The sequence below is a fragment of the Phyllobates terribilis genome, unplaced genomic scaffold (assembly GCF_046119375.1).
Source record: "Phyllobates terribilis strain yellow unplaced genomic scaffold, ASM4611937v1 Scaffold_5__5_contigs__length_657084704, whole genome shotgun sequence".
Classification (NCBI taxonomy): domain Eukaryota; kingdom Metazoa; phylum Chordata; class Amphibia; order Anura; family Dendrobatidae; genus Phyllobates; species Phyllobates terribilis.
Window position 1 is genome coordinate 203,334,908 of NW_027362765.1, and position 19,241 is coordinate 203,354,148.

At 42.5% G+C, this 19,241-nt stretch overlaps 1 protein-coding gene across 8 annotated transcripts in view; it reads right to left on the reverse strand.

Annotated features, from left to right (window-relative positions):
* The window catches only part of RALGAPB (Ral GTPase activating protein non-catalytic subunit beta), a 76,513-nt gene that overhangs the window by 42,908 nt on the left and 14,364 nt on the right, over positions 1-19,241 (reverse strand). For 5 of the 8 annotated variants that reach the window (XM_073683739.1, XM_073683737.1, XM_073683738.1 and 2 more), the window contains exons 4-9: positions 12,557-12,720; positions 9,816-10,002; positions 8,624-8,755; positions 7,968-8,149; positions 7,544-7,591; positions 4,428-4,576 (exon numbers count right to left, since the gene is read on the reverse strand). In XM_073683739.1, coding sequence (XP_073539840.1) covers positions 4,428-4,576; positions 7,544-7,591; positions 7,968-8,149; positions 8,624-8,755; positions 9,816-10,002; positions 12,557-12,720 — 862 coding nt within the window. The remainder of the gene's footprint in view (positions 1-4,427; positions 4,577-7,543; positions 7,592-7,967; positions 8,150-8,623; positions 8,756-9,815; positions 10,003-12,556; positions 12,721-19,241) is intronic. The other 3 variants (XM_073683741.1, XM_073683742.1, XM_073683740.1) reach the window with 1 other exon arrangement.

A 19,241-nucleotide genomic window follows, 5' to 3' on the forward strand; every position in this document is an offset into this window, starting at 1 on the left:
TATTTATTAACTATTTTGTGTCACATCACTCTCTAGTTTAGCAGAATAAAAATTCAAAATTTGAGAATTGCAAAATTTTCAAAATTTTTCCCATATTTTTGATTTTTTCACAAATAAACGCAAATATTATCGACCTAAATTTAATACTAACATGAAGCCCAATATGTCACGAAAAAACAATCTCAGAATCGCTAGGATCCGTTGAAGTGTTCCAGAGTTTTTACTTCGTAAAGGGACACTGGTCAGAATTGACAAAAATGCCAAGGTCTTTAGGGTCAAAATAGGCTGGGTCCTGAAGGGGTTAAAGCACCACTCCAGCGAGTTTTCTTTTGCCAGTGTGGTATCACTAATGGAAGTTCCCTGCCCATAATATTACACTTACCAGCCACCGTCGTCTTGTGTTCTCAGCGCCGCTCCGGTCGTCTTCCGCTATATGTGAACTGCAGATCGCTCCAGTGTTTGCTTGGTGACCCGAAAGTCACTAATCGACGAAAGCCAGAACGAGGCCCTCATAGACTTCCACTGAGAGTAAGTGACTGTTACCTGTGACTTCCGTTCAGTCAAAAGGTGCGGTCACAAAAAGGCAGATCTGAACCGGAGTGGCACTGGGAGGAGCAGAAGACGGGGGCTGCTGGTAAGTATACTACTACTAGGTGCTGGGAACATGGATTAGTCATACCACTCTAGTGGAGAGGTGATTAACATTGCATGAGTATTTTTTAGATGCATGGCCGGTCGCAACTTTGGGTAATTGATTCAACAGCCTTTCCTTTTATTGAATTTTTAAAAGGAATGTGACTTTAGGAAAAGACCTAACTGTTCAAATTGGCATTTCATGTATTTTTAATATCACTACCTGTAGAAGGGGAAAAAAAAAAAAAAATCTTGGAATTTTCATACTGACCACTAGGTCTCATATTACACTCTTGGGCACATGGACAAATGCAGCAATAAACGAAGACCGGAGTCGTTTAAAAGTACAAAATCTGGGCATGCTCTAATAGGAGTCACGATTAGTATGAAGGGAGGGAAAAAAATGAGCTGTGACATCCCCTATTGTGAATGGTGGATCCTACATTAAGATGTAGACTGCATGTCTGCACCAATAATGAGATTGCAGAAAAGTATGATAGTGGGAAAATTGCAAGATTTTGAATTTGGTTTTATTTATTTTTTTACTATAAGTAATGAAGTGAAAAATACAATTAACATAAAAACCTTATTTAAAACAATAGGCAATTTTCTGATTACACTATATTTACAGGGTAATTGTCACTTTAAGGCTGTGTTCACACGATGCGTATTTCATGCGTTTCCATGTACTGTTCCCCCTAAGGGTATGTGCACACGATGCAGAAATGAAGCAGAAAATTTCTGCATCATTTCTGCATCTCCCTGGCAGAAAAAACGCATGCAGATTGTACATGCGTTTTTCCTGTAGAATACATGCGGATCCACATGCAGATTGACATGCGTTTCCGCATGCAGATTGACAAGCGCTTTCCAGGCGATTTTAGCATCACCTGGAAAGTGCTTGACAACTAGGTCACACTATATAAATCCATGCAACCGGCATCCGGCATGAATTTATATAGTGTGACCCGAGAGAGTGTATATACTTACCTCTGATGGCCCGCGCTGTCCTGCTTTACAAAGTTCCCGGCTGCCGGCAACTTTGAATTGAAAGACCTGCCGACGTCAGCGTCACGTGACCCGTCACATGACACTGACGTCACCGCAGGTCCTACAACTCACTGCAAGTGCCGGGAACCAAGCGGGAGCGCTGCGCGGGCCGACAGAAGGTAAGAATACATTTATTTTTTATTTTATTCTTTTTTTACAGCTTTTTTAATGGTACCTGGGTGTGGATGAGACTCTCCTCTCCTCCACACCCGGGTACCATCCGCATATTAGAACGCGCCAATAACGCAAGTACAAATGCTGTCTTGCGGAATTGGCGCGTTCTAATGCAAGTCAATGGCGGCGAAATCGCCGCGTTTCCGCAAAATTAATTGACATGCTGCGGATTTTTGACCGCAGCGTTAACGCTGCGGAAAAATCCGCATCATGGGCACAGCACATGCGGATTTCCATTGGGGAACATTGCTTCCCTTCTACCATGCGTTTTTCATGCGTTTCCGCGGCGTTTACGCAACTGCAAAAACGCCGCGGAAACGCATGAAATACGCATCGTGTGAACTCAGCCTAAAAAAACTTGTCAGAAAAAGTGATCCCATTGGATCCAGGTGCTGGGCTCTAATCTCTATAACTAGAGTGCTGAGGGACTATCCGGAATTGTGTGCCCCCCTTCGTCCTGGTCAATTTTCCTTAAAGAACAGTGTACAGGCTATATATTGTCTATTTCACAAATATAGCCCTCCAAGCAGTGCTGAAGGGCGTCATACAGGAGAGTTATTGGGTGAGATGTTTCCTTCACGAGAGAGACCATAATGAACTTAAGGTGACCATGAACTTTAGATAAAAGTAGGAAAGTGGTCAAGCAATCATTGACTGAATGGTCACCTGGAAAATGATTATTCCGCAGATCCAGACATACATATTTTAAACCATATTGGCCCTTACAGTCATCCCAACTGACCAGACTGTCACAGATAAACAGCGGTGAGGGACACGCTGAACCCATAACTGTTACCACTTGGTCACAGATGACACCGGAGAGATCACACGGATCCCACCAGTTGTCAATGGAACGCAACTCCTCTGCCTCCAATCGCCAGGACACTTTTGGCTGACGAGTGATAGACGAGACCGCGGCTGCTTGCACTACCTTTATTGGGGAACTAACAGTGAGCATATGGTATATACACCTGCGATTCCAACACATGGAATATATGTATATACCCCGGGTACGGTCACTGCCAGCTCCGCAACAACAAGAGAACTACTAGCTGCCACCACCGAACCTTTATACAGGCCGATTAGACTCTCGTTACAGGTAACATATGGCTACAGGAGTACGGTTTACAGAGTAAGAGGAGCAGAGCTATTACATTTATATATTTAACCAAGAAAGATGGGCAGTGTTTATAAAAAATATACAAGATGATACAAGATGGGAACTAACAATACGATATATACAATTACATAAAATAAAAAATAACTAAAGTTACTGAACCTAGTCACGGAAATGGCTCAGAGCTTAGCGGAGGGAAGCACTCAGATTGGGAAACCAAATGTCTTCCAAGGACCGGGCCAATAAAAAGCAGTATTTGGGTGTACGTCATTTGTCAAAGTTATGCCCACACACCTCCCCCTTGAGCTCATGTGCGGATGGATTATGGGATGTGCTGGGTCTGTTAAAATGTTACGAGATCCCCAACTTATAGGATATCTTTGCCCCTGAAGGTTCCAGGTGGTAGATATTGTTGTCATATTTCTTATCAGCATTTTACCGTTACATAGAGCTCAAACATGGCCAGGTTCGCATCATCTAAAGGACGGTTATTAATTTGGAGGGATTCTAGTGGCACCACGGAAATGTGAGTGAATCCTTAGATTTTCAGCTTTGTCGCAAAGGGACAAACAATGTCCCATAAATATCAGATCGATACAAAACCCTGATATTCATATCTGAACAATGGAGACATCAAGTCTGGAACACTTTCAGAAAAATCCTTTCAACCGCATGCTTATTCCTTGGGATAAAGGCAGCCTCTGCACTTCTCTCCTGCATAAACAGATGTCACTGCTTACTGTCTTTTCCCAGGTAGATATTCTGTTTTAATCACCTGTCCACAACAGGAGGTCTCTGCTTCAAATGTTTTAATTAGTTTCTCACTTCAAAAAGGAAGGTTGAAGTGTCAGCTCTTCTCCATATGTTCAATGTGGGGACGACGACATGTCCCTTCCCTGGAAATGTCTTATGGATCTTAATTTTCCTCTATGAAACAGACCTATTCTATGGCACCGGGCAAATGACAAATTATCAGTCTGGGAATAAACTTTCACAAAGATTTCTAGTGCACAAACAACCACTGGATGCAAAATTATAATGGTCTGTCATCAGACAACTGAAAAAGATCACTCTATTACAATTCACCTGACAAATGATCATTTAGGTCGAAATCATCCGTTTTGGACAACTTTAGTATGGTGAAAACTTGTTTAGTGACTAGGCCACCAACTATCATAACCAATCTTACACTGTAGTACCCTTTTGAATGAAGTTACTGCACATATAATTCATTTAATCGGATGTATTGACTAACCTTATACTTCTATTTAGTGGATTCACAGTGAGCACCACCCTGATACTTCAGATCATACAATGGGAAACTGCACATATTAGAGCTGGTATTATACATGACATGAATATATTTAAAGTAGAAACATCAGGAATACAACCATAGGTTGAAGAAACCTGGACCAGGACCACACACACACACACCAATAACATTACCACTTACAGAACTGGCTTTAATGGTGGTTTTGTTCACTGTAACAGTGCGGTGCCTCCGGCTGTGTGGAGGGGTAGTGTTGCTTGCCGTTGTCTGAGACATGCTGAGCCTGTTGACGGGAGTTGGTGGAGCGCTATCAGCCCTGGGTCGAGAGATACCTTGGAGAAAAAAGTCAGTACTGGAAAATCTCATAATTATACATGTAATAAATAGTAAGATTAAAGAAAACGTGTCACAAAATCAAAAAACTGGCCAGTTTTTGCTCTTAATTTATTCTCGCAGCTCCTTTGAGTATTCCGTTTTTTTTAACCCGCCATATGGATCTAGAGATATGGGTTTTTTATTTAATGCAAATTTTCATGATTTTTACCAAGGGGGCGTTGCTCACAAGGTAATAATGCAGAGCAGCCTAAATACATGCCCCCATAAAAGCCATGAGCCAAACCCCATAGGTAAAGACCCTAAAAAGGAGCACTAAATAAAGGTCCAAATGTCTGGAAACATATCGATGATTAATAATTAAAATTTATATATATGATTTTTAAGATTTCTCTTTAAAAATTATTTGACACTAGAATTTATCTAACATGTAATTAAGGACTAAAATTCCTAATATTCAAAATAGCAGAATGATGGAAATTAAACTTTGACTAATGCATTAAGGGCTAAAGGGCTTGATCCCATTAAAACGAAGCTCCACTTAACCTAGCCAAGTATGAACATCATGATTTGTGTGGGTGCGACTTCTCTGATCCCCAATGATAACAAGAAGAGCTTCACTCCACAGTGGCACTTCAAGTCACCTGTCATCCAAAGCTGCCCCATTCAAGTGACAGGAGCCATGTTGTACCTTCTGCTCAACGAGTGGCCAGAAAGAATCAGGAAAATACTAAAGATCCATGGGATTCATGGCAGTAGGACTCCAACTGATCACTAGGATATAGCATCACTTACCATTATGGGAATACTTGTTTAACGTTGGCAAAAAGGTCATTACCTGCATCACTGGCATTAAAAGAAAATGTCTGCCTTAAACCAGCTTTCTACAATATTTATTAGCCAAGTAAAATGTTGAGTAGCTGTACAAATACCTGGGTAATGTAATGCCTGATGTAACAGAGTTTGCCTTATACACATTTAGTGGGTGTTAAGATGTAGCTTTCAGTTATGGGAAAGCAGTGCATTCTGGGTGCTCAGACAATAGAGAACATGGGGTACATTTACAATTACTGGTAGTGGTGTCGCAAAGATCTGGTTCACCACAGCTAGAAAATCACAAGTCACCACAAGCAGCTGTTAATTGGCATCTTTCAGCAGGTTTTTGCTACCATATCTGAGAGCAGCATGATGTAGGGGCAGAGAGACCCATTCTAGTGATGTGCCACTTACTTTACTGGGATCTGCAATTTTCATAAAATCACTGTTTTCCCTGCTGTAAATCTAGCAGGTCTCTGAATGCTGAGCTCTGTATGAGCCCGCCCACACCACTGATTGGCTTCTTTCTGTGCATAGGCAGAAAGCTGCCAATCCGTGGTGAGGGCGGGGTTATACAGAGCAGGTTTACTAGTCCTCTAGTGATAAAATCACTTGTTTTATCAACAGGAGATTTTCAAAACTACAGTAAGCAGCCAACTAAGTGACACTGCTGGAAAATCAGGGTCTCTTGTCTCTACTCTATGATTAAGTGGCAAAAAATTGTGACAGATTCCTTTAAGCATTTCTGGATAATATTCCAAAAAGCACTTTTTTTGAGCTGTGGTTTTCCTACTTTTACCAGATCTGTCAACGGAACTGACAATAGCATTTTCGTGTATTACTAAATAGATCTTAGATCTGATGAGACTGGTGTACTTTCTGTGCAGAATCATATCAAAATGGCTGTACATTTCTTTATGGAAGTTAAATTAAATTTAAGCCCACCTCGACTGATTGAGGAGCTCCTCAGTGTCCCTTCTCCCTGCTTGAGACATCACACTACTCAGTACAAGATGCAGCTGGACACCAGGCTGGGTGGGTGGGGATTGAATACACTTGGGAGTCATGAGCTGTCACTCTATAGCTCATAACATGCTTATCTAACTATCATTTCCAAAGTATGGACACCAGTCTCACCAGGTCTAAAAGATCTATTTCATAATGTATGCAGTTTGTATTGTAAAATCTGGAGACAGATCAAGAAGCGGAATTTTCATATAAGCACCAGTAATAAGAAACCCAACACCCAAAATGTGCATTCTTCTGTTCAGCATTGTGTGAATGGGGTTTATGAATAGCAGTAATGTTACAAATCACGAAGCATGGATTTCATTTTGTGATGTCTACTACTGTATTTCATTTTAGTTCAACTCCAAAAAAGTGCATGGGTCAGTCCCGTACCGTCACACATGAGAACATACCCCATAATTGTGTAATGCTAAAGCACCACATTAAATATGCTTTAAAGGGGTTGTTCACTACTTATTAGTTTAAAAATTGGTGTCTTTTTTTTTTTTTGGAGGGGTGGGGAGAAGGCTCAATGGACTTTTTTTAACCAATAAAAATTAGTGGAGAAGTCCTATAAGTTTATGACCCCTCTTGTTCTGTGTCAAACGTCTATTTACTCATATCGAGTCCATAATAGACATAAACATGTTGCCCCTTACTACTACTGAACTGAGAACTAGTTAAAAATTTTTTAGAACCCAATCAGCAGAGACCCCACAGATAGGCATTTAATCGTACATTTATTGATTGATAAAGATACAAGTTTCACCATCACCAAAGGCACCAGATCATTTTAAAAAAAATTTAGGGCTCATGTAATGCCAAAAGAAAACATGCTATAAGATTGGGGCCCCTTTATAAAAATTGATCTTGGGCTTTCCTAAAAAGTAGGAGGGCACCGTAGCCTACAAAGGATCATTGTTTGTGTCAATTTCTTGTAGGCAGAATTGATACTTCATGATGCAGAGTGTAGGACCTGATGCCATTCTTATTGTCTTGACACAAACAATGTGACTTGTAGGACTTCGGGCAGCATTCTGTGACATGGTGATTAGTATTTCTAGCTCAAATCAGTAGTTATTAACCACCAATACCAGATTTTTTGGAACAAACTAAACACGTAGTTCATGAGGCTTGGATACCATATTTTGATAATCTTTCCAACCCAATGTTCTTAAAGACAGCAACTCCTGAAGAAGAAACATACGAGTTTACCACCGTTACATACAAAGCATTTCCTAATTAAGAAACAAATCGAGCAGCCAATGGACTAGCGTATTGTACTGTGGCTACTGCAATGAAATGTATTTTGCATAGTGAACCTGTTAGCCTGGTGTGTCCACTGTCAAACACAATGAAAAAAGAAAGACAAAAAAAGAGGGGGGGGAGGGAGACAAAAAAAAAAAAAACATGCAACTAAAAATCACACACCAAGTTTTGTTTGAGAAGTGGCTTTTCATTGCACCAAAAACTAATATTTTATAGAAAACGATTAACATCCACTAAGGTTTCATGTAAAAAAGGTGAAAAGCAGAAGAGTGCAATGCAGTGGGGATATAACATTACCTAGAAAAGCATCCACTAGACAGCTGACCCCACGCATGGCACGGAAGAAGATCTGCGGCAGCTGTTTGAGGCATAAGTACTGGTGGAGTTCCTGGCTGGGCACCCCGCTCACATTTAGAAACTGTTCCTGAAACTTTGGAGTTGTGCCGATAATACTTGGGTTACTTAAATCCACGGGGTTACTAAAGACGAAGGAAGAGACGGTAAAATATTACAAAATCTCGGAGGCTTTCCATGTTTTCTTTTTGAATTATCTACTGGATACACGCCTTGTTTATGGGGTCATTAGTAGTGATGAGTGCAAGTGCTTGTTACTAGAGTTTGCCTAGGGTGCTCAGGTATGCACTGGTTATATCGGGTGATCGAGAAATATGTTCGAGTCCCTGTGGCCGGATGTTTCGCATCCAGCCACAAAACATGCAGGGATTATCCATGTATGTCAGGCAATCCCCACATGTTTTGTGGGCAACAGCCGTGAAACATGTGGCCACGGGGACTCGAACAGGTTACTCGGTCACCCGCTAGAATCTGTGCATACCTGAGCACCGTAGGCAAACTCTAGTATCAAGCACTGGCGCTGTTCACTAGTCAGTAGACATCGCCCCTATTCTGACACTGATGAAAGGAAATATTCACTGAATAAACTGATGGCGCACCTCAGCATGTGGAGAAAGCGGAACCAGGTTTGCGTCACACATTCATTAACCATTTCTGTGGGGATTAAGCTGGCATCTTCCTCCGGAACTTTGAATGGGGGGAATGAAGGCCCATATGTGAACCGCAACAATCTGCAGGAAACAAAGAAAAAAATGAATTGAATAATAAACAAATATAAGTCTCCTTATATTCACCATCATTCAGCACTGATGCGCTTGTTTGGAGAATAGAATTAAGAGTAATTTATAGCTAAGAAGGATGTATCTGTCTCCACAATACATCAGACTTCTGGCTCTGCTCGTCTTGGAAACATAATACTAGAAACTCGCTGCCAGATTTCAGTTGCCTCCTTTTGCATTTGGACCAATAGCAGAGATAATGTTCTACAAGGGAGCCATGTGATTGCAGGGGACATGCACAGTGTGAGCTGCCTGTTCAGCCAGTAGCTGGATACCTACGCTACAGCCATGCCCTGTACATGGAGAATATGGTGACAGGTAGTTAGCGGTTAGTGGTCATAACCATGGATACATAACCTACTGCAATGACATGTACATGGGGTAAGCAACATAGAGAATCAGAAGAACTATATTACATTTCTAATTGGAGATATTTGCTAATATTATCATCATCACACCTACTACATACTGTGATAGGATCTTGGAGCTGGGAATACCCTTAAAAGGGGTTTTTCCACAAATAAAAGTTCATTCTAATCCATTGCTGTGTCTGACCGTGTACAGAACATATCATAGCTACTGGACAGGGGAGGAAGCAAATGACTATACAGATCTTACACTACGGGATCGCAGAGGATTCATTTTGTGAGGTAAAACGTTTCCCTGCCTGCTTTTAAACAATATTTTACCTTACAAAATGAATCCTCTGTGATGTCTGTACACTCTTTTGCTTCCTTCCCTGCCCAGGAGATGTGGTATGATCAGACCATGTTCCTGTACGGTCAGACACAGCCATGGATTAAAATGAACTTATGTTTGTGGGAAATCCTCTTGAAGGATTTAAAACTTCATTAGGATTTAAACATGGAAACTTAAATTTGGGTGACAAAAGTGAAAGCCCTGGGATGTAAAAGGATTCACTCATCTTGATGATGATTTATCATAAAACACTAGTAGATTTTCAGTATGTTCTCCTCAACATACTCTTCATATTTAGCACAGAAATCCTCACCTAGATGTTAGGGCACAGATTGCTTTACTCCACTGTTCGACCACAGCTGGATGATGTCTCCAATTGGCCACCATTTCTTTGGCTGTCTTCCAGTAGGGAGGTGTTGGGAAGCAGCGAGTACAAGCCAAGAGCCACACTTCAAACAGAACTCCAATTAACTTGTCTGCCAAATTTTCTGCAATGCCTCCTAGGAAAGAATGGACAGTTTTGAGGGAAAAAAAAAAAAAAAAAAAAAAAAAATCAAGAAAAAAAAAGAAAAAACATATCCATCAGTTGATAATTTCCATAACATTTTTAAAAAGGTAAGAAACTACTTAAAAAAGGACCTGGCGCCAAGAGAAAAGTGGCCAGGTTTTTGTTGGAAGCACTTGCATTATGTATAAGAGTGCAGACAATCTGGTGGAGGTGCAATTATAGAAAAGAAAGTGAGTGACAGCTGTAACTGCGCACCCCGCACTATGTACTGAGCAGTGACTGAAGCTGCGCCAGCCCTCCCCTATGACTGAAAGCCCAAGGCTGCCGGGAGGAATAAAGTTCATTAACCCCATATCTGCAGTTTAATAGCGTTTTCCACATGACAGGTTCCCTTTAAAGAAGCCTTTAATCAGGTGATAAGTGGCCTGCTTTTGATTTATTTGATTTCTGCTGCTCTGCTGAGTATGCCATTTTTATTAATACACAATATGGACAGGTGATATGGACCCTTTTTATTTAGTGCCAATTTTTATAGCCTGTGCCAAAGGCAAGTAGCTCACAGGGAAATGAAGATCAGGCTAAAGACACGCCCCCAAAGAATCCTGTGAGCCACGCCACCTTGTAAAAATGATCACCAAACAAGACCCATATCTCACGTCCGTTAAAGAAACAGGCATACTCAGCAGAGCAACAGGAATAAAATAAGAGCAAAAACTGAACACTTTAGACCTGGTTAAAGGTCCTCTACAGAATCACTCCCTCTTTCTTTAACTGCACCTCCACCAAAATGTCTGTTACCTCATGTATAAAAGTGCAGACATTGTAAGTACTTCCATGTAGTTCAGCCCCTATTATTTCATCTTAATTTGTACATCTTATCCTGCATTTTAATCCTCTATATTTAGCTATAAATCCAATGATAGGCAACTACTGCCATCACCACCTCAGCCTGCTGAGAAGACACTTATTATCCTTACCTCTATATTTCCTTAAATTAGCGATTACAAAAATACAGTCAGAAGGCTGAGCAGTAATCTCCTACATTATAATTGGTGTGCTGGGAGCTGTGCAGTCATCATCATCTGTGATAGACGCTTTGGTCTCTCCATGTGGAGAACTTCAGTTGTACAGTACATGTAATTTCATCATACAATAAGGGTATGTGCAGATGAACTGGAGCCGACTGCAGCCCCGAGGCTGCGGAGAAGCCACCTCCTGCTCATTATGCAAATGAGCGGCGGCCGGGTTTTTTTTTTTCTTCTCACAGGCGGGCTTTCCCCATAGAAGTTAGGTCTATGGGGAAAGCCCGCATGCAGACCCACAGGAGGAAATAGACATGCTGCGCTCTGGAAAGATACGCCGCATGTCCGTTTCCGTGGGTGTGCCGCACCATCTATCCACTATGCTGTAACATCTGGCCGCTGCGTGAAATCCGCAGCAAATACTGATCGTATGCACATACCCTAACTTCTATTGACCTCCTTGAGAGGACATAAAGGTGTGCAATTCACAAGGGAAGTTACCATGAGATTACATGAACTGAAGAGAAGTAGTCCACAACTTCTATTCATATCGGAGAACTAGTGACAGAAAAAAAAAGTTAAAAAAAAAAAAAAAAGAAACCCAGCTACTAGGATAACACCTTCTTATTCCTCATGTTTGGCACCATTAAAACAAAAACACCTATACTCACCTCCGATGCCAGCTCCGTTCCAGTGGCGCTCACGTGAGGTTGTTACATCACACGAGCAATGCGCCCAATCTGCGCTGGCATCACTGTCTCCGCCTTCGGTCGTCTTGAATATCAACAGGAAGCCAGGGCTGCGGCTGCTCTCTGACAACCTCTTGATGTTCTATTTGTCTGAAGGTGGGGACAGAGATGCCAATGCTGATTAAGCGCAGCGCTCACGTGACATGACAACCACACGCGAGTCCCGGGAGCGCTGACACTAGAACGGCACCAGCACGAAAGACGCGTATACGTGTTTTTATTTTTAATGAGGCCAAACATGAATTTATTTATTTTACTCACTTATATAGCATCATTAATTCCACAGCGCTTTACAGACATCATCGGCACGGTCCCCACTGGGGCTCACAATCTAGATTCCCTATCACTATGTCTTTGGAGTGTGGGAGGAAACCAGACAACCTGGAGGAAACCCACACAAACACGGGGAGAACATACAAACTCCTTGGAGATGTTATCTGTGGTGGGATTTGAATCCAGGACCCCAGCGCTGCAATGCTGTAGTGCTAACCACTGAGCCACCATGTGCAAGTAGTGGACAATTCATTAAGCTTTTGAGTTTTAATAAAATATGGCCACCGCGACAGCACTGCTCATATAAATGATAGAAATTGCCAGAAAAACAAATTTTGGCCATTTCTACCAACCTTTATTTGTACATTTCTGCAAATGTAAGGTAATTCTCCACATTTTTAGAAATCTAGATAGGACTAAGAAACAGCTGAATAAAACTCATACAGTGAATGCAGCCCCCCAATTACTTCCTGGTAAGTAACAAGATGGTGCCATGTCTAACCTGGGACAGTTGGAGCAGCAAGGAGAGTGTCATTGATTTGTAGAAGAAAAAGCAGGAGAACCTCCCAGGTTTCCCGGTCCATGTTGGTAGAGTCTCGTGCCAGCTTCTGGACAGAACGCAAGACCTGCAGGCACAGCCGAATCTGGCTAAGTATCTGTTCCTGCCTGCAAGAAAACCAATATAAAAAAAAAACAAACCAAAAACTTAAAACAAATGTCTAGATCTCAATTTCCCAGAGACTCATGACAGGAGTTTACAGAAATCCGTGCTTACATACACTGTATAGTGAGGAAAACGCGAACACATGGTGGCCATCTCTGGAGGTTGAACCCCGTCTGCCCAGCCTTTCTACTCGTGTGGGATGGACCAGCTCTGTTGATGATGGTGCAGTGTCCATGCCACAGCAGGGAAAGACGGAGTGGGGGGAGGGGAGATGGAGGAGGAGGACAGACTAACCACACCGATACTCATGCCTTGGCAGTAGTCATTTTGTACATGAACATAACAGAACACTGACTGAAGAAGTAGGAGCAAAACAGTGGTCACTAGAATAGTGACTATACTTTAGAAATGTATGGTCACATTTACTATGGGAAAGTGGAGGTTTACTAAGAACAGACTTCATTGGCTGCCATGTACCACCCAATCAATGTTCTCCACTTCACCTTCACTATTAATATTATGGCTGATCGGTAGCATAGATCATATAAACTGCCACAGAATCTGTCCCATCGCATACGTCAATTCCCATATGAAAGTCAATCAGTGTCTTTTGTACCAGGAAGTCACCCCCCTCTACTCCTCTTTGGTCAGACCTCATCTGAATACTGTGTCCAGTTCTGGGTACCATATTTTCAAAAAGACATTGAAAAACTGGAACACGTTCAGAGAAGAGCTATCAGGATGGTGGCCGGTCTGCAAACAATGTCCTATGAGGAACGGTTAGAGGATTTGGGAATGTTTAGCTTGCAAAAGAGAAGACTGAGAGGAGACTTAATAGCGGTCTACAATTATCTCATGGGCTTTCAGACTGTAGGGGGATCATCTTTATTCTCATTTGCACAAAGAAAGACTAGAAGCAATGGGATGAAACTGAATGGGAGGAGATACAGATTAGATATTAGAAAAAACTTTTTGACAGTGAGGGTGATGAACGAGTGGAACAAGCGGCCACGAGAGGTGGCGAGTTCTCCTTCAATGGACGTCTTCAAACAGAGGCTGGACAGACATCTGTCTGAGATGATTTAGTGAATCCTGCTTTGAGCAGGGGGTTGGACCAGATGACCCAGGAGGTCCCCTCCAACTCTAACATTCTATGATTCTATGTCGTCATCAGCGGCTCATTTCCCCTTCAACAGCCTCTACAGGGGAAATTAAGTATTACATGCACGTCTATAAAACACATGCTGCGTCAAATGCATTTTTTAATGGATCTCTTTCAGAAGAGGGTCCTGAGTGGCTCTCTCTCCCCGTGACCTACTTATGTCCTAAAAGGGTATATTGGAAGAGTTGAGACAAGCCCTATTAAAATGAGTGTAAGCCACTGCATATATTGGCTGCTGAAGATTCTAGTACACAACTTGAACAGCATGTTTTATAGTTTGGAGACCAATAATATCATCATTTTTATTTATATAGCGCCAACATATTCTGCAGCACTTTACAATTAAGACCAAGAGGCCTCTAGGCTTTCCCCTGGATATGGAAACGTTAGTTCTCAAACGTACTGTATACAGAAAAATGTATAGAATATTAGGAATTTTAGTTGAGCCAACGCAGCGGATACAAATGTATAAATTTAAAGTGCATTTAACAATCCCTCTGGGTCTAAACTAATTATAGTCTTCAGGATAATGTACAGGGCGCCAGGAACGGTGCACAGTAATCCTATTCCAAACTGTTATTCCTGTACCCAGCAGCTACAAAGACTCAGGTTTTCCACTCATCTCTCAATACAAAACGTCCAAGCCGTTTCCAAACAGCAATGCTCCACATGTATAAACTGACGAAATGCAGCAAGCCCCATCCACAGTGATCCCATATTCGGCTACATTTGGGTATGGGCATCATAATTCTCATGTATACACAGATTCTGCAAGTCTGCGCTTGTGATAGAGCACCGAGGAGTGCCAGACATTAACATATACATAAGAGTGCGAAAAATCTGTAGTAGATTTATCTCTGCATATACTACCTACCATGAAACAGGAGCGGCACAGATCGGGGACATCTTTCAAACTAGAGTGTATACCTCTATGGCCACGTTCACACTTTAGTGTTTTACCTCAGTATTTGTAAGCCAGAACCAGGAGTGGGTGATAAATACAGAAGTGGTGACGTGTTTCTATTATACTTTTCCTCTGATTGCTCCACTCCTGATGGAAAATACTGACCAAATACTCAAAGTGTGAACGTGGCCCAACATGTAGAATTGCAACTTACATATGTTTAAAAGTCATAAGTTATTTACCGGTTACTACAGGCTTAAAAGGGGTGGCCCGCTCTTCTCGCCTCAGTTTGGATTACAGAGCATTGAGAGGACCACCAGGTTAGTAGACATACCAAAACATGATAAACCAACATTTCTATAAAGAGTGAAAATTATTGAACAAGGAGTGCTCCCACCAATGTGAAGGGAGGGAATACAAGGGTGCTGTCATGGTCTCCGAAAAATCCCGTTACGTAACTTATGACTATCGGTCGACCATTACAGCACCACGAGAGAATTACAGAGATGAAGTTTAGGGAGGGACTACAGCTTGGAGCACCCTTCTCCCGAAAGTGAGATCAGATGGAACACCCGAATCCAGTCTATAGTGCCTATAGAAGGTAGACGGAGAAGACCAGGTAGCAGCCTTACATACGTCTCCTATCGAGACACTCGTCTTCTCCGCCCAGGAGGTAGTCACTGCCCAGGTGGAGTGAGCCTTCAATTCTTGTGGCATTTCCTCACTGCTGGATGTATAAGCTAGGGAAAAAGCCTCCCTGATCCATCTAGCTATGGTGGACTTTATGACTTTAGAGCCTTTCCTAACACCTTGGTAGGATATAAATAACGAACTCTCTTTTCTAAACTCTCTGGTGACCAAGAGGTACCTAATTACACATCTCCTTATGTCTAGTGTATGAAACTCTTCTTCTTCCGGTTACCCGGATTAGGGCAGAAGGGGGGGTAGGACTACTTCTTGGAGTCTGTGAAAACGGGTAGCTACTTTATAGAGATAGGCGGGATCAGGTTTAAGAATTATTTTATCATCCAGGATCTGAGTGAAGGGCAAGGCTGAAGACAGGGCAGGAATATCACTAACTCTCCTAGCAGATGTTAAAGCTATCAGAAGTGCTGTTTTAAGGGAGAGGGACTTAAGAGCGACTAACTCTATTGGCACAAAGGGTGGACCAGTTAAGGCTTTAAGAACCAAATTTAGATCCCAGGGTACCAATTTGCTTTTGACAATGGGCCTGGACCTAAAGGCGGCTTTAATGAAACGAGAAATCCAATAATTACTCGCCAGATCACAGTTATATAAGGCGCCTAAGGCAGACACCAGAACCTTCAGGGTGCTAGTGGCTAGCCCTAACTCAAGACCTTTTTGCAGAAATTCTCGAATTTTACTTATTGGAGCCTCCTCACCGACTCTGGAACGGGAAAAAGAAAAACTTCTTCCAGGTTCTCGCATAAATTCTGGTTGTAATAGGCTTACGGCTAAACATTAAGGTTGTCACTAAGCCTTGGGAGAATCCCTTTTTTCTTAATAGCTCCCCTTCAACTTCCATACCGTCAAGTGGAGGCCAGACACTTGAGGATGGACTATAGCACCCTGGAAGAGGAGATCCGGAACTTCTGGTAGAACCCAAGGATCTGACACAGACATGCTCCTGAGGCATGAGAACCAGGGCCTCCTGAGCCAAAAGGGTGAGATCAGCAGAACTCTCGCCTTGTCCTCCCTGATAACCATAGGAAGAAGGGTTAACGGGGGAAAGGCATAGGCTAGACTGAACCCCCAAGGTATCTGGAGAGCGTCTACTGCCAGGGTTTTTTCTTTGGGATCCAGGGAACAGAAGAGCTGAGTTTTCCGATTTAACTTTGTAACAAACAAGTCCACTACTGGAGGTCCCCATCTTTGGACAATTTGGGAGACAATGTCCTGATTTAGTTTCCATTCCCCCTGTCTCAGGGTACAGCGGTTTAAGTAGTCTGCCCTTGAATTTTCTTTTCCCTTAATATGAAGAGCTGTTAGGGAACGAAGATGGCATTCCAAGACCTGAAAGAGATGATCAGACACTCTCAGAGATCTTGATCGTGTACCCCCTTGGTGGTTCACGTAAGCTTCTGGGATTTTATTATCAGAGAAAACCTTTACGTCACGATTTTGAAGAAAAACTAAAAAATAATTGACTGCCCTGTCTATCGCTAGCAACTCTTTAGCGTTGGAGGAGAGACTCTTTTCCGAATTAGACCATGACCCCTGGGTTACCATATCTCCCAGATGGGCCCCCCACCCACTGGAACTGGCATCGGTAGTAATTGTTTGGGTTGTTATAAAAACCCAGGGGACCCCTCTGGATGAGTTCACTTCATTATCCCACCACTGTAAGGATTCAACTGACCGGGAAGACAAGGAAAACCTCCCCTCCAAGAGCCCCTTCAACATAACTTCATTATGCAGTACATCACATTGTAAAACCCTGGAGTGATATTGAGCCCACAGAAGCCCGGGAAGGCAAGATCCTTAGTTTTTTGGCTTCAGGAAGGTAACATGTCTGAGAATCTGAATCCAGTATTACTCCTAAGAATTGCTGAACTTATGTGGCCGTTAACCTAGATTTATTTAAATTGAGGACCCAGCCCAGATTCTCTAAGATGGAGATCACTATTTTTAGATGCTTACTACATTGAAGGGCCGAGTTACCAACTATCAGGAAATCATCCAGATAAGGGATAATTAATATAGGTCATGCTCTCTAACATGAGCCATTACCTCTGCCACGATTTTGGTAAATACCCGGGGGGCTATGGCTAACAGACTGGAAATGCCCTATATTGAAAGTGCTTGATGACTCCAAGTATAACCACGGCCACTTTAAGATATTTCTGGTAATCTGAATGGAAAGGTACATGGTAATAGGCATCTTTCAAATCCAAAACTACCATGCAACAATCTGGAAACAGCAATTTTATTGTTTACCTTGTCGATTCCATTTTGAAGGTGGGGATTATCAGGAATTTATTCAGGGCTTTTAAATTTATAATACACCTGAAAGAAGAAACCGGCTTAAAGACCAGAAAGAGAGGGGAGTAAAATCCCAACCCCTTTTCGGACGCCGGGACCTCCACCAGTAGTTCTTCCTGAAGAGCGAGTTGTTCTGATATAGAGGAACGGACCGGGGTCAAGATAAACCTTCCACGAGGAACTGGAATCTCAGACCTGAACCTATCAGATTAAGGATCCAGTTACTGGCTGAAATCTTTGTCCAGGCAGGTAAGAAGCCCGTCAGCCTCCCCACTACCTGGGCTACGAGTCATTGACTCGATTTTCAGGGCTCCCGAGTGGAAGAAGACGTACTGAACAGAAGACCTCTACCTTTTGGTTTACGGTCTTCCCATTTATCCTCGTCTCTCTGTGGCCTTTTACGCACAAATCTTCTCCTGCGAAAAGACCGCTTATAGGCAGGCATGGACAGGCTAGGGAAACCTTTCTTCCTGTTGCTTGCTTTGTCTAGGATTTCATTCAGGACTGTACCGAAGAGATGTTCCCTTTCGCAAGGTATAGCACAGTGTAGTTCTAGCCTGGATGTCACCCGGCCAACACTTGAGCCACAGGACCCTGCGGGCTGCATTAGACATGGCGGCCAATCTAGCAGCTAATTTAACAGAGTCCGCGGAAGCATCTGCTAGGAAGGCTGCTTCTCTCTGTATGAGTGGGATACTAGACAAGATCTCTTTCCTGGATGTGTTGTTTTCTAAATGTGATTCCAGCTGATCTAGCCATATCATCAAAGGCCTAGCTGTGCAATTCGCAGCAACTGCCGGTTTTAAAGCCCCAACGGTTGTCTCCCAGGTGCCTTTGAGAAACACATCAGCTTTTCTGTCCAGAGGATCTTTAAGGGTCCCCATATCATCAAAGGGGAGAGATGACTTTTTAGAAGCTTTAGTTAAGGCTGCATCTAGTTTGGGAGCCTTCTACCAGGAGGAGGAGGCCGAGTCCTCAAAGGGGTACTTTCTTTTAAAGAATGGGGGGAGAGAACACTTTCTTTCCGGCTTTTGCCACTCTATGGATTAGACCCTGAAGTTTATCATTAAATGGGAAACATTTTCTCTTCCTCTGCTCCAGTCCTCTGAACATGACGTCTTGGATTGACTTCTCTTGTCTGAGGTGCATAATGCCGATGGTTGAGCGGACCGCTTTAACCAACCCATCAACTTCATTTAATGGAAAGCAGTGCTGGCCTGAACCACTATCCGAAGATGAGGAAGATGAATCGTCAGAGTCCACCTCCTCGGCTGATGATAGGGAATAATCAGGAGTTGGGGAGACCTCATAGTTAGCTTTCTTCCTCTTAGACTTTTTAGAGAGGAGTTTGCTCACCTCTGATTTAACTAGGGTTTTTAAGCATGAGGTAAAACTAGAGGTTTCATCCACCAAAGTTTGGTTTATGCAGGACTGGCACAGTCTTTTGGAATATG